At 45.9% G+C, this 16,543-nt stretch overlaps 1 protein-coding gene across 1 annotated transcript in view; it reads right to left on the bottom strand.

Moving 5' to 3' along the window:
* LOC144504716 (utrophin-like) overlaps positions 1-16,543 on the bottom strand; it is a 631,247-nt gene that overhangs the window by 3,880 nt on the left and 610,824 nt on the right. Inside the window, 1 exon segment of the mRNA XM_078230463.1 lies at positions 12,779-12,865. Within this exon segment, the coding sequence (XP_078086589.1) occupies positions 12,779-12,865 (87 nt within the window).

Genomic DNA, 16,543 nt, shown 5'->3' with positions numbered 1-16,543 from the left:
GGTGACCTCATTGAAACTTTCAAATTCTTCCAGGGTACGATGGAGTGAATATAGATAAGAGGCGGGATTTCCATCGGGCTTGCCCCGAAACCAGAAAATCCCACCGAGGTCAACATATCTTTCCATGGTCCGCCCCTCATCCTCTACAATTCCCGTGGTGGGTGGAACGGGAAAATTTGCCCCAAGATGTTTCCACTGGCTAGTGAGTCTAAAACCAGGGGACGTAATCTTAGGATAAAGAGTAGGCAATTTGAGACTGAGATAAGGAGGAATTTCTTCACTCAGTGAGTGATGAATCTTTGGAATTCTCTACCCCAGAAGACCGTGGAAGCTCAATCATTGAGATGTTTAAAACAGAAATTGATAGATTCCTGCGGACAAAAGACATCGAGAGACATGTAGATAGCATGGGAGAATGGTGTAGATCAGCCATGATCTAATTGAATGGTGGAGCTCTGGGGCTGAATATGTTCTATATCCCTTTGACTAAATGCAACATTGCACATTACTCCCAAATTAAGTTCCTCTGCCAGCTGTCTGCCCATTCTGTTAGTCTTTCTACATCCTGCTGCACTTGATTGGTATCACTGACACTTTAAAAAAACATTGCTCAGTATTCCTATAAGACCATAAGACCATAAGACATAGGAGCGGAAGTAAGGCCATTCGGCCCATCGAGTCCACTCCACCATTCAATCATGGTTGATTTCAACTCCATTTACCCGCTCTCTCCCCATAGCCCTTAATTCCTCGAGAAATCAAGAATTTATCAATTTCTGTCTTGAAGACGCTCAACGTCTCGGCCTCCACAGCCCTCTGTGGCAATGAATTCCACAGACCCACCACTCTCTGGCTGAAGAAATTTCTCCTCATCTCTGTTCTAAAGTGACTCCCTTTTATTCTAAGGCTGTGCCCCCGCGTCCTAGTCTCCCCTGTTAATGGAAACAACTTCCCTACGTCCATCCTATCTAAGCCGTTCATTACCTTGTAAGTTTCTATCAGATCTCCCCTCAACCTCCTAAACTCCAATGAATATAATCCCACGATCCTCAGACGTTCATCGTATGTCAGGCCTACCATTCCTGGGATCATCCGTGTGAATCTCCGCTGGACCCGCTCCAGTGCCAGTATGTCCTTCCTGAGGTGTGGGGCCCAAAATTGCTCACAGTACTCCAAATGGGGCCTAACCAGTGCTTTATAAAGCCTCAGAAGTACATCCCTGCTTTTGTATTCCAAGCCTCTTGAGATAAATGACAACATTACATTTGCTTTCTTAATTACGGACTCAACCTGCAAGTTTACCTTTAGAGAATCCTGGACTAGGACTCCCAAGTCCCTTTGCACTTTAGCATTATGAATTTTGTCACCGTTTAGAAAATAGTCCATGCCTCTATTCTTTTTTCCAAAGTGTACGACCTCGCACTTGCCCACGTTGAATTTCATCAGCCACTTCTTGGACCACTCTCCTAAACTGTCTAAATCTTTCTGCAGCCTCCCCACCTCCTCAATACTACCTGCCCCTCCACCTATCTTTGTATCATCGGCAAACTTGGCCAGAATGCTCCCAGTCCCGTCATCTAGATCGTTAATATATAAAGAGAACAGCTGTGGCCCCAACACTGAACCCTGCGGGACACCACTTGTCACCGGTTGCCATTCTGAGAAAGAACCTTTTATCCCAACTCTCTGCCTTCTGTCTGACAGCCAATCGTCAATCCATGTTAGTACCTTGCCTCGAATACCATGGGCCCTTATTTTACTCAGCAGTCTCCCGTGAGGTTCCTGTACCAAACTCATTGAGAGGAGAACTGGTAAACCCATTTGGCTAGAGTGTGGTGCTTAATAATGTTCTGGCGAGTTTTCAATCCCCACACTGACTGTCACTTTTCCTTATCCCATTGTGATATCCTAGCATAAGCTAGGAGAAAGAGTAATTATTTAGATACAGTTAGTCCCCATTTACAGTAAGTCTTAGCTCTGACGAAGGATCATCCAGACTCGAAATGTTGCCTCTCTTCTCTCCCCACAGATGCAGTCAGACCTGCTGAGATTTTCCAGCATTTTCTGTTTAAGTCCCCGCTTAATGTTGATTCACTTAATAGAAGCAAATTACTGCGGATGCATCCCAGGGTATTGAAAGAAATGTCAGAGGTAATAGTGGATGCGTTAGTGATTATTTATCAAAACTCGTTGCATTCTGGGGTAGTGCCGGTTGATTGGAAAACGGCTAATGTTACGCCGCTGTTTAAAAAAGGAAGGAGACAAAAGGCGGCTAACTATAGGCCGGTCAGCTTAACGTCTGTAGTAGGGAAAATGCTGGAATCCATTATTAAAGAGGAGATAGCAGGGCATCTGGATAGAAATGGTTCGATCAATCAGACGCAGCATGGATTCATGAGGGGAAAGTCGTGCTTGACGAACATGTTGGATTTTTATGAAGATGTGACTAGGGCGGTTGATGGAGGAGAACCGGTGGATGCGGTGTTTTTGGATTTCCAAAAGGCGTTTGATAAGGTGCCCCATAAAAGGCTGCTGAAGAAGATTAGGGCACACGGAGTTGGGGGTAGTGTGTTAAAGTGGATTGGGGACTGGCTATCCGACAGGAAGCAAAGAGTCGGAATAAATGGGTGTTTTTCCGGTTGGAGGAAGGTAACTAGTGGCGTGCCGCAGGGATCGGTACTTGGGCCGCAACTATTTACCATTTATATAGATGATCTGGAGGAGGGGACGGAGTGTAGGGTAACGAAGTTTGCAGACGACACAAAGATAAGTGGAAAAGTGAATCGTGTGGAGGACGGAGAAGATCTGCAGAGAGATTTGGACAGGCTGAGTGAGTGGGCGAGGATATGGCAAATGGAATATAACGTTGAGAAATGCGAAGTTATACACTTTGGAAGAAATAATAACAAATGGGATTACTATCTCAATGGAAACAAATTAAAACATGCTACCGTGCAAAGGGACCTGGGGGTCCTTGTGCATGAGACGCAAAAGCCCAGTCTGCAGGTACAACAGGTGATCAAGAAGGCAAATGGGATGTTGGCCTATATCGCGAGGGGGATAGAATATAAAAGCAGGGATGTCTTGATGCACCTGTACAGGGCATTGGTGAGGCCGCAGCTGGAATACTGTGTGCAGTATTGGTCCCCTTATATGAGGAAGGATATATTGGCATTGGAGGGAGTGCAGAGAAGGTTCACCAGGTTGATACCGGAGATGAGGGGTTTGGATTATGAGGAGAGGCTGAGGAGATTGGGTTTGTACTCGTTGGAGTTTAGAAGGATGAGGGGGGATCTTATGGAGACTTATAAGATAATGTGGGGGCTGGATAGGGTGGAGGCGGAGAGATTCTTTCCACTTAGTAAGGAAGTTAAAACTAGAGGACACAGCCTCAAAATAAAGGGGGATCGGTTTAAGACAGAGTTGAGGAGGAACTTCTTCTCCCAGAGGGTGGTGAATCTCTGGAATTCTCTGCCCACTGAGGTGGTGGAGGCTACCTCGCTGAATATGTTTAAAGCGCGGATGGATGGATTCCTGATCGGTAAGGGAATTAAGGGTTATGGGGATCAGGCGGGTAAGTGGTACTGATCCACGTCAGATCAGCCATGATCTTATTGAATGGCGGGGCAGGCTCGAGGGGCTAGATGGCCTACTCCTGCTCCTATTTCTTATGTTCTTATGCTGGAATGTGAAACCAAAAGAGAAAATGCTGGAAAATCTCAGCAGGTCTGGCAGCATCTGTAAGGAAAGAAAAGAGCTGACGTTTCGAGTCCAGATGCTTTGACATGATTGCACTTTAATGTCACTAACAAAGTCATGTCGATTTAGTGCTGCCAGTTTCACTTTAACACAGACATCCTCTCTGTGGCCTGTCTGCTCACAAAATATTTCTGGCAGCATTTACATTCTCACTCTCAGTCTCTTTGCCCTGCACCGCTGCCTTTGCCTCCCGATGTTACTCTCTGGCCTCTACCTCCCTGATGTTACTCTCTGGTTTGCCAGCACTCCAGCTTTGCTCTGCGGCCTGCCTTTCCAACAATGCTGTACTCGAGCCTGCACGCCATTGCTCTGTGGCCTGCTACCCCCCAGTCTTGTCCACCAGGGTCTGACTCCATCTTGTGGCAGAAGTTAGTCAGTGCAGCCAAACTCAGAATTTCAGCAGCTTCTGCCACAAGATGGAGCCAACTTACTGTACAGGGTGAGCATAAGTTTTAAAAATATCATGTATTGAAATTTTTATAATTAGTAATTTTGCTATTTTGCAAATTACTTCAGCTAGGAATGCATAGCACTACACATTTACTGTATTTTAACTAATTTAGTAAGAGTTTTAACAACACCAGGTTAAAGTCCAACAGGTTTATTTGGTAGCAAACACCATTAGCTTTCGGAGCGCTGCTCCTTCGTCAGATGGAGTGGAAATCTGCTCTCAAACAGGGCACAGAGACACAGAAATCAAGTTACAGAATACTGATTAGAATGCGAATCCCTACAGCCAGCCAGATCTTAAAGATACAGACAATGTGGGTGGAGGGAGCATTAAGCACAGGTTAAAGAGATGTGTATTGTCTCCAGACAGGACAGCCTGCAAGTCCAGGGGGCAAGCTGTGGGGGTTACTGATAATGTGACATAAATCCAACATCCCGGTTTAGGCCGTCCTCATGTGGATTTTAACTAACTTGCTAGGGGGGTGGGATCCTGAGAGAAGGTTCAGCAGGGGGAGATGCGCAGCCCAAAATGAGAAGAGACAGTAAGTGAATCTGGAAGGCAGTGACATTAGAGGCAAGTTAAAGCACAAGGGAGTTTGGCAAAATGGGATGGTATTTGTTTTAATGCAAGGAGTCTGCTACATAAGACAGATGAATTGAGGCACAAATTAAAACATGGGGGTATTGTTGCTGTGGAGAAAGGCAGAGCTGTGACTGGTGACAGGATTTTTGGGGTAAGAATTAGTTTTAAGTACTTTTCCGCGGGTGTTATTTATTTATTTAATTTAGTTTTAAATTTTGGCGCGCAACCGGCAGTGGCCGCGGGGTTTACTGGGAAGGGTCAAAAGTTCTATATAAGTCAGTTAGTTGGGAGGTTAGTCCTCTTGTTGCTGTGGAGAAAGGCAGAGCTGTGACTGGTGACAGGATTTTTGGGGTAAGAATTAGTTTTAAGTACTTTTCCGCGGGTGTTATTTATTTATTTAATTTAGTTTTAAATTTTGGCGCGCAACCGGGAGTGGCCGCGGGGTTTAGTGGGAAGGGTCTCTTGAGTTTTTTTTTTAGTGCACAGGAGGTTTAAAAGGCAGGTCCCACTATCTAGCGGGCAGCGTTGGGAGCGGGCAGCGGAGTGAGACGGAGCTGAGTGAGAACTGAGGGGCTTTGGCTCATCGGGCTTAGGCAGAAAGGGCGAGCAGGGGTGAGTTTCTTATTTTTAAAAAATTTTATTTATAAGTTACTTTTCTCCGGGTACCTTGGTAGAAATAATTTGGAACAGAGAGGAATAATCTTCATTCACTTTTTTCCCTGTGTTTAAAAGGGCAAGTATGACTGTCAGGCCAGTATGTTGTTCCCAATGTAGGATGTGGGAGGTCCTGGAGGCTCCTAGCCTCCCAGACGACCATATCTGTGCTGGGTGTGTTGAGCTGCGGTTCCTAAGGGACCATGTTAGGGAACTGGAATTGCAGCTCGAGGACCTTCGCCGGGTTAGGGATAGTGAGGAGGTCATTGACAGGAGCTATCGGCAGGTGGTCACACCGGGACCACGGGAGGAGGGTAACTGGGTAACAGTGAGGAAGGAGAAAGCTCGGGTGATGGTGAGCACCCCGGTGGATGTGCCCCTTAATAATAAGTACTCCTGTCTGAGTACTACTGGGGTGGACAGCCCACCTGGGGGAAGCAGCGGTGGCAGTGTCTCTGGAGCTGAGCCTGGCCCAGTAGTGCAAAGGGGTAAGGAAAGGAGGGTAGTGCTAATTGGGGACTCTACGGTGAGAGGGTCAGATAGGCGTTTTTGCGGACACAGACGGGACTCTCGGATGGTGGTTTGCCTCCCTGGTGCAGGGGTCCGGGATGTCTCTGGTCGAGTCCCAGAAATCCTGAAGGGGGAGGGAGAGGAGCCCAAGGTCGTGATGCATATAGGTACTGCTGACATAGGTAGGAAGAGGGAAGGGGTCATGAAAAGAGAATATAGGGAGTTGGGTAGACAGCTGAGAAAGAGGAATGCAAAGGTAGTAATCTCGGGATTGCTGCCTGTGCCGCGGGAGAGTGAGAACAGGAATCGGTGGAGAATTAATGCGTGGCTGAGGGACTGGAGCAAGGGACAAGGATTTGGGTACTTGGATCATTGGGACCTCTTTAGGGGCAGGTGTGACCTGTTTAAAAAAGACGGGTGGCACTTGAATCCCAGGGGGACCAATATCCTGGCGGGAAGGTTGGCTAAGGCTACTGGTGAGACTTTAAACTAGAAAGGTTGGGGGGAGGGAATCGAAATGAGGGGACTGAGAGCGAGGAGGTTAGCTCGCAAATAGATAAGGAATGTAGACAGGGTAAGAGGGAGGTTAGACGAGTGAGGGAGAAGGGAAGTGCTCAGGCTGAAGGTCTGAGATGTGTCTATTTTAATGCCAGGAGTGTAGTGAATAAAGTGGATGAGCTTGGAGCGTGGATTGCTGCTTCGAATTGTGATGTGGTGGCCATTACGGAGACTTGGATGTCTCAGGGACAGGACTGGGTGCTTCAGGTGCCGGGTTTTAGATGTTTCAGGAAGGACAGGGAGGGAGGCAAGAGAGGGGGGGGAGTGGCACTGTTGATCAGGGATAGTGTCACGGCTGTAGAGAAGGTGGACGCCGTGGAGGGACTGACTACGGAATCTCTGTGGGTGGAGGTTAGGAACAGGAAGGGGTCGGTAACTTTGCTGGGTGTTTTCTATAGGCCGCCCAATAGTAACAGAGATGTTGAGGAGCAGATGGGGAAACAGATCCTGGAGAGATGTAGGAATAACAGAGTTGTCGTGATGGGAGATTTTAATTTCCCAAACATAGATTGGAATATCCCTAGGGCTAGGGGTTTGGATGGAGAGGAGTTTGTTAGGTGTGTCCAGGAGAGTTTCCTGACACAGTATGTGGATAAGCCTACTAGAGGAGAGGCTGTTCTTGATCTGGTGCTGGCTAATGAACCTGGACAGGTGGAGGATCTCTCGGTGGGTGAGCATCTTGGGGATAGCGATCATAATTCTATCTCCTTCACGATAGCATTGGAAAGAGATAGGGTCAGGCAGGCTAGGAAAGTGTTTCTCTGGAGTAAAGGGAAATACAGTGTCATCAGGGAGGAAATTAGACGGGTAAATTGGAAGGAGGCATTCTTGGGGAAAAGTACCGAAGGAAAGTGGAGGATTTTCAAGGAATGTTTGTCTGGAGCTCTGCATGACAACGTTCCGATGAGACAGGGGGGTGTTGGTAGGGTACGGGAACCGTGGTGCACGAAGGTTGTGATGAACCTGGTGAATAAGAAAAGAGAGGCGTACAGAAGGTTCAGAGAGCTAGGAGGTGTTAAGGATTTAGAGGAGTATACGCAATGTAGGAAGGAGCTTAAGAAGGAAATTAGGAGAGCGAGAAGGGGTCATGAGAAGACCTTGGCGGGTAAGATTAAGGAGAATCCCAAGGCTTTCTACAAATATGTCAAGAGTAAAAGGATGAGATGTGAAGGCATAGGACCCTTAAAAGGTGAAGGGGGAAAAGTTTGTGCGGAACCGTTAGAAATGGCGGAGCTGCTTAATGAATACTTTACCTCGGTATTCACGGTGGAAAGGGATCTGGGTGGTTGTACTGCTGGATTGCGGAGGACAGAAAGGATCGAGCATGTGGACATAAAGAAAGAGGATGTGTTGGAACTATTGAATGGCATCAAGGTTGGTAAGTCGCCGGGACCGGATGGGATGTACCCCAGGTTACTGTGGGAGGCGAGGGAGGAGATTGCGGAGCCTTTGGCGATGATCTTTGCATCGTCGATGGAGACGGGAGAGGTTCCGGAGGATTGGAGGATTGCGGATGTGGTCCCTATATTCAAGAAAGGGAACAGGGACAGCCCGGGAAATTACCGACCGGTGAGTCTAACCTCAGTGGTTGGTAAGTTGATGGAGAGGATCCTGAGAGACAGGATTTATGATCATCTAGAGAAGTTTAGTATGATCAAAAGTAGTCAGCACGGCTTTGTCAGGGGCAGGTCGTGCCTTACGAGCCTGGTTGAGTTCTTTGAAAATGTGACCAAGCACATTGACGAAGGAAGAGCGGTGGATGTGGTCTATATGGACTTCAGCAAAGCGTTCGATAAGGTCCCCCATGCAAGACTTCTTGAGAAAGTGAGAGGGCATGGGATCCAAGGGGCTGTTGCCTTGTGGATCCAGAACTGGCTTGCCTGCAGAAGGCAGAGAGTGGCTGTGGAGGGGTCTTTCTCTGCATGGAGGTCAGTGACCAGTGGAGTGCCCCAGGGATCTGTTCTGGGACCCTTGCTGTTTGTCATTTTCATAAATGACCTGGATGAGGAAGTGGAGGGATGGGTTGGTAAGTTTGCTGACGACACCAAGGTAGGTGGTGTTGTGGATAGTTTGGAGGGATGTCAGAAGTTGCAGCGAGACATAGATAGAATGCAAGACTGGGCGGAGAAGTGGCAGATGGACTTCAACCCGGATAAGTGTGTGGTGATCCATTTTGGCAGATCCAATGGGATGGAGCAGCAGTATAAAATGAAGGGTACCATTCTTAGCAGTGTAGAGGATCAGAAGGACCTTGGGGTCCGGGTCCATAGGACTCTTAAATCGGCCTCGCAGGTGGAGGATGCGGTCAAGAAGGCGTATGGCGTACTAGCCTTCATTAATCGAGGGATTGAGTTTAGGAGTCGGGAGATAATGCTGCAGCTTTATAGGACCCTGGTTAGACCCCACTTGGAGTACTGCGCGCAGTTCTGGTCACCTCATTACAGGAAAGATGTTGAAGCCATTGAAAGGGTGCAGAGGAGATTTACAAGGATGTTGCCTGGATTGGGGGGCATGCCTTATGAGGATAGGTTGAGGGAGCTTGGTCTCTTCTCCCTGGAGAGACGAAGGATGAGAGGTGACCTGATAGAGGTTTACAAGATGTTGAGGGGTCTGGATAGGGTGGACTCTCAGAGGCTATTTCCAAGGGCTGAAATGGTTGCTACGAGAGGACACAGGTTTAAGGTGCTGGGGGGTAGGTACAGGGGGGATGTCAGGGGTAAGTTTTTCACTCAGAGGGTGGTGGGTGAGTGGAATCGGCTGACGTCGGTGGTGGTGGAGGCAAACTCGTTGGGGTCTTTTAAGAGACTTCTGGATGAGTACATGGGATTTAATGGGATTGAGGGCTATAGATAGGCCTAGAGGTGGGGATGTGATCGGCGCAACTTGTGGGCCGAAGGGCCTGTTTGTGCTGTGGCTTTCTATGTTCTATGTTCTATGATGTCATTGCTGTCTCTGAGACATGGTTGAGAGGGGTAGGATTGGCAATTCAATATTCCAGTGTATAGAATCTTCAGGCAAAACAGGAAAGGGGGTAAAAGAAGAGAAGGTGTCGTAATTTTGATCATGGAATCAATTAGAGGAGTAAGGGGGGATGACATCTTAGAATGCTCCTCAAATGAAGCCACAGGGATAGAATTTAAAAACCAAAAAGGAGCAATCACATTGCTGGGAGTGTTCTATAGGCCCCCCCTAACAGTCTGAGAGAAATGGAAGAGCAGATATGTAAACACAGAGAAGTGTAAAAGTAATAGGGTGGTGAGAGTGGGGGATTTAAACGTCCCCAACATTAACTGGGTAGTCATAGCGTGAAAGGTTTAGAGGGAGCGGAATTCTTAAAATGTATCCAGAAGAACTTTTTAAGCCAACTTGTAAATGGTCCTCCAAGAGAGGGGGCAGTCTTGGACTTAATTTAGGTAAAGAAGACAGGCAAGTGGTTGAAATATCAGTAGGGGAGCATTTGGCAGACAGCAATCATAACTCTGTTAGATTCAAGACTGCTATGGAAAAGGACAAGAATGTGCCTGAAATCAAAGTTCTAAACTGTGGGGTGGCTGATTTTAATAAGATATTTCAGAGTGGCCTGGGAGCAGACACCTTTAGGTAAATCTGTGACAGAATAGTGGAGTGCTGTCAAGAAGGATTTAGGGAGAGTACAAGGCCAACATGTATCAATAAAGAAAAAGAGTGGGACCAACAAATCCAGTGAACTCTAGATATCAAGGCATTGGATAAAGAGAAAAAGGGAGGCTTATGGCAGACATAGAACAAAGAAAAAATACAGCACAAACAGGCCCTTCGGCCCACAAGTTGCGCCAGTCGTGTCCCTACCTACCTAGGCTTATAAATAGACTTACCTATAACCCTCAATCCTATTAAGTCCCATGTACTCATCCAGAAGTCTCTTAAAAGACCCTATCGAGTTTGCCTCCACCACCACTGACGGCAGCCAATTCCACTCACCCACCACCCTCTGAGTGAAAAACTTACCCCTGACATCTCCTCTGTACCTACTCCCCAGCACCTTAAACCTGTGGCCTCTCGTAGCAACCATTTCAGCCCTGGGAAAAAGCCTCTGAGAATCCACCCGATCTATACCTCTCAACATCTTGTAAACCTCTATCAGGTCACCTCTCATCCTTCGTCTCTCCAAGGAGAAAAGACCAAGCTCCCTCAACCTATCCTCATAAGGCATGCCACCCAATCCAGGCAACATCCTTGTAAATCTCCTCTGCACCCTTTCTATGGCTTCCACATCCTTTCTGTAATGAGGCGACCAGAACTGGGCACAGTACTCCAGGTGGGGTCTGACAAGGATCTTACAAAGTTGCATCATTATCCCCCGACTCCTAAACTCAATCCCTCGATTGATGAAGGCCAGCACACCATACGTCGTCTTAACCACCTCCTCCACCTGCGAGGCCAATTTAAGAGTCCTATGACCCCAAGGTCCTTCTGATCCTCTACACTGCTAAGAGTCTTACCCCTGATATTATACTCCTTCATCCCATTTGACCTGCCAAAATGGACCACGACACATTTATCCAGGTTGAAGTCCATCTGCCACTTCTCTGCTCAGTCTTGCATCCTATCCATGTCACTCTGCAGCTTCTGACATCCCTCCAAGCTTTCCACAACACCACCAACCTTCGTGTGGGGCTCAAACACCACCAACATCTGGGGCTCAAACAGCAGAGGCCCTGCACGAGTATACAGTGTGCAAGATGGAACTTAGAAATGAAATTAGGAGAGCAAAAGGGGGATATGAAAGGATACTGGCAGGTAAAACAAAGGAAAAACCCAAGTTGTATAACAAGTACATTAAGGGTAAAAGGATAACTAGGGGGGGGAGTAGGGCCCATTAAGGACCACAGCGGTAATTTGTGCGTGGTGCTGGAGGACATAGGCAGTGTTCGAAGTGATTACTTTGTGATGGTGTTCACTAGTGAGAATACGATGTGGGTATAGAAATGAAAGAGCAGGACTGTGATACAATTAGAAAAATAAGATAGACAGAGAGGGGGTTTTCTGGGCAAAAAATATTTGAAGGATTCTAACTCTGACTTTAACAATTGGTGTAATTGGCCTGAGTGTCAGGCCTGTAGACAAAATGGGCGTGGAACTCTCCACACCACTGGCCAGTCTTGTCCCTTTAACTACCATACAACAGAGTGGGTGTGCTTTGCACCATCACTCTGGCGAGGTGGGGACCCTTAGAGCTGGGACCACCGTCACTGAGATCAGGGAGCCCTTTTATTAACCTTCCTCCCTCCACCACAAAAATATCTGTGGCCTTCACCCCCCCCAATCCCCTCCAATATCCCCACTCCCCCATCCGATCAGCGCAAGCATCACCACGTCCCCTACCCTCCGCCCTTCCATCGCATCATCGCCGGCATCCCCATAGTTCTCTGTGCCTGCTCCCTCCCACATCAAATAGATGACCCCCCCTCACACTGGGCTCCCCACTAGGCCTGTCCTGGCATTGCCCCCTGGCACAGGTTGGTCATGTCCCTCACCCCAGGAGCTATAGTGACCTTTGCACCCCTGGGGGTATCCTCACGACAGGTTCACGTCTGGGTGAACCTGCTGTAAACCTTGACGACATGACATTACATTGGTGAGGTATGAAAATCTTGTTTTGGGGGGGGGGGGGTCTTTAATTAGATGTAAATTTATTCAAGTGATTGGAAATCAGGTTTTCACCTGGTTTTAACAGCTTCCAACTTGTAGCTGTGTCAGATCATCAAGGACTGTGCTAATTACGATAGATTAGAGATCTGAGTGATACTTAGACACCACTGTTTTGCTCATTCCTCTGTGATATATACAACCTGTCTTCTATGAATTCTTGATTTGTATCACCTCAGCTGAGCTGACATGATCAATTTGAAGGCATTGCTAACTGGGATCATGTTACTTTAGATGTACAGTGAACAATTCAGCACCAGAGGTGGAATTCTGCAACCTTTAACTGGACACTTCAGCATTCAGCCTTTCATCTACGTGATAGTAAGTTATGTCTCAAATTGTTTTAAATAGTTATATTTAAGTATAATGCACCTGCAAGGAAGTACACAGTCAAAAAAATATTAAAAAGTGCTATGGTTTGAGGACTGTACTAAGGGCAGGTGCAGTCAATCAATACTAAGAACATCATGGTTACACGGATTTTAACATTTGAAGTAATTTCTAACATGTACTATAAGAATGGTAATGGAACTACAAACCAAGTGCAATAAACAGAGCACAAGCCATTGTACTTACGGCTGCAAACGGGGAAAGAGCTATTGATTTGTTCCATGACATCCGTGAGGTCTGTACTCGTGTCCTGGGGCGGAATCAATAAATCATCTGGAAACAGGACAATCAGAAATCAAGAAAATCAGAAGGCCATCAGATAAAAATGATTCTATCTTTAATTTGAAGGAAAACCTTCTGTGCAGTCACTCACATCACTGCAATCCCAAGTAACATGATATAATATCTGTAACATTTGAGAAAGAAAAAATGTATAAATATATGGTGTTTTTCATGTCCAGGCATCACAAAGTGGATAAAACCAGTATAGATTTTCTTGATATACAACCATTATTATCATAGAATCATAGCGCACAAGGGACCATGGAGTTTTCTGGATTCTGTGCAAAGATGGTTTAAGCTCCTGATGGATAATCTCTGTTTGTTTCCTCTGAAGCCAGCAGCTGTTTGGTTTACTTTGAAGACACTACCGGTCTGGCCAGTCAGATACAGGCAGGACACATACTTGCAGAATGGATAGAGCGGGAGAGGAGTGGAGAGAGGGAGAGAGCGCGAGAGAGACCACAAATTATCTTCTCATTGTTATCTACTCATGATCTGTCTGACTCCAACCATAATGCAGTTTCTTCTCTAATTTAAAGGGTTAGTTTGCTATCATGTGATTCCATTTATTAACTGGCCAGTTACTAAATATGGTCATAGCAAGCTGAGGAAACTTCATTCAAGGTCCATTGTTTATAATGACTGAATTACAAAGAACAAAGAACAGTACAGCACAGGAAACAGGCCCTTCGGCCCTCCAAGCCTGTGCCGCTCCTTGGTCCAACTAGACCAATCGTTTGTATTCTCCATTCCCAGGCTGCTCATGTGACTATCCAGGTAAGTCTTAAACGATGTCAGCGTGCCTGCCTCCACCACCCTACTTGGCAGCGCATTCCAGGCCCCCACCACCCTCTGTGTAAAAAAACGTCCCTCTGATGTCTGAGTTATACTTCGCCCCTCTCAGCTTGAGCCCGTGACCCCTCGTGATTGTCACCTCCGACCTGGGAAAAAGCTTCCCACTGTTCACCCTATCTATACCCTTCATAATCTTGTATACCTCTATTAGATCTCCCCTCATTCTCCGTCTTTCCAAGGAGAACAACCCCAGTCTACCCAATCTCTCCTCATAGCTAAGACCCTACATACCAGGCAACATCCTGGTAAACCTTCTCTGCACTCTCTCCAATGCCTCCACGTCCTTCTGGTAGTGCGGCGACCAGAACTGGACGCAGTACTCCAAATGTGGCCTAACCAGCGTTCTATACAGCTGCATCATCAGACTCCAGCTTTTATACTCTATACCCCGTCCTATAAAGGCAAGCATACCATATGCCTTCTTCACCACCTTCTCCACCTGTGTTGCCACCTTCAAGGAATTAAATGGTCTGTGGAGCCCTCTTCTCAGCCAGGGTCCATTGTCCAAAGTGATTGAGTTTAATAGCACAGTCCACACCCACCTGAACAAACACACTGGCCGGAATTCTCCCATCCCGCCCTCTGGGTCGGTTGCGGACAATGTGAATCCCCATTGACGGTCGGGTGGGAATTTCAGGTTTTTAAACCAGTGCGGTCGGAGAATTCCGCCCATTATATTTGGATGTCTGTGAATAATTCAGGGGATAGGCCACTCTTGAATAAATCAATTTTTTTGGTGGGCTACTTTCAGACAGCATGATTCCTTTCTAATGGTTTTGTAATTTGCAAGGTGAAGTTCTGTAAATATTCCACTATTTTAAGAACTGCTGTTTAAGCCACCTGTGCTGGGGACATTGACAAAGTACGAGTGGATTTCCATTGACTTCAATTTTGTGAAGTCTCTTTGATGCAACACGTGGTCAAATGGTACTTTGATGTCACGGGCTCTCATCTCATCTCACCTCTGGAGTTCAGGTTTTTTGCCCATGTTTAGACTAAGGCTGTAATATGGTCGAGTGGCCCTTGCTGAACCAAAACTGAGCATCAGTGAGCAGGTTATTGCTGAGTGAGTGCCATTTGGCAGTGTTGTCAATGACACCTTCCACCATCTTGCTGAAGAGCAAATTGATGGAAATGTAATTGGCTAGATTGGATTTGTCCTGCTTTTTATGGACAAGGGATACCCAGGCAAAGTATGACATTCATGCCAGTGTTGTAGCTATACTAGAACAGCTCATCTTGCAGCAGTTAGTTCCAGAGCACAAGTCTTCAGTACTACTATTCAGATTTTGTCAGTGCCTTCAGCAGGTAGGTGGTAATCAGCAGGAGGTTTCCTACCCCATACTTGACTTGAAACCACAAAACTTAATCCAGAGTCAATGTTCAGGACTCCCATGGTCACTCCTGAGTGCATAACAATGTACCATCAGCTCTGATGGATCTATCCTGCTGGTGGGGCTGGACATACCCAGGTATGGTGATAAAACAGTCTGGTACATTGATTGTAATGTGTAAATAAGCCATGCACATTGACAAAATGAAAGCGTACACTGGCTGGATTACATGCTCAAATCCTTGAGTTAGGTTTGAACTATTAACCTTCTGACAATGCGGTAAGGTTTCAACTACAGAGTCAAACTGTAGGCCATGGCATGCTTTACTATGTTAAAGATGCCAGATAAGTGCAAATAGGTGTTGTTGTAAATGGAACATGCCATTTTTTAATCTATTGATCAGAAGGTTGTTCACGATATTCAATTATGAAGGATACAAAAATTATTTGTTCTGCTTTCCAAAACCTCTTAAAATTAACATATAAATGAATTCCTAAACCCAGAGATGTTTCTATTAGCAGCGCAGAATAACAACCTTTCTCTAATAAAAACGCTATGGAAATGTTTTGAGTGGCCTCTTAATAAAAATGAAAATGCCATGGACAGAAAAAATGAGAAATGCTCACAGAATGCCTTTATATCCAGAGGAATAGAAAACTAGGGGTGAGAACTCATATTTCAACTATAAAAAAAACCCTGGTTAGATCACACTTGAAGTACTGCAAAGATTTCTTGTCATCATACTTGAGGAAATAAATAGTGGCTTGGAGGGTTTCTACAATGGCATTAATTTCATCCTCTTCTTTTGTGAAGAATGCCCTCTGCCTCCACAAGACAATTTCCTTGCTTCCCCTAATCAGCCCAACATTCCTTTAAGTATCCTTTTATGTTTTACATGTTATTGAGATGATTTTCAAGTTCCCTTTTACATTATCTGCTAATCTTTACCATAAATAAAAACCAGGGGGGCTCAGATGTACATTGTAAATGTAGCACTATCAAAACAATGAGATGTTGGGTTCCACTGCATCATTATAGTTTCATCGTCAATGTCCGATTGATTAATATTGAGAATCCCTACAGTGCCATTTGGCCCATCAAGTCTGCACCGACTCATACCCAGGCTTACCCCATAACTCCACGTATTTGACCTGCTAATCTCCCTAACCTATATATCTTGGGACACTAAGTGATAATTTAACATGGCCAATCAACCTAACCTGCACATCTTTGATGTAAAGCCCTTTAAAAAGCTCAAGTATTAAATTCTGGCTAGTGTAACTTACATACACACTTAAGCTAATTATTTTTTGTTGAACTTGGGTGAGATCCTAAATGAATATTTCTCATCCATATTCACTGTTGAGAAAAGCATAGATGTTAGGGAACTTGGAGAAATAAATAGTGATGTTTTGAGGAGTGTACATACTGCAGAGGAGGAGGAGGTGCTGGAAGTCTTAAAGCGCATCAAGGTAGATAA

The sequence above is a fragment of the Mustelus asterias genome, chromosome 15, assembly GCF_964213995.1.
Source record: "Mustelus asterias chromosome 15, sMusAst1.hap1.1, whole genome shotgun sequence".
Classification (NCBI taxonomy): domain Eukaryota; kingdom Metazoa; phylum Chordata; class Chondrichthyes; order Carcharhiniformes; family Triakidae; genus Mustelus; species Mustelus asterias.
This window is presented reverse-complemented; position numbering and strand designations above follow the sequence as displayed.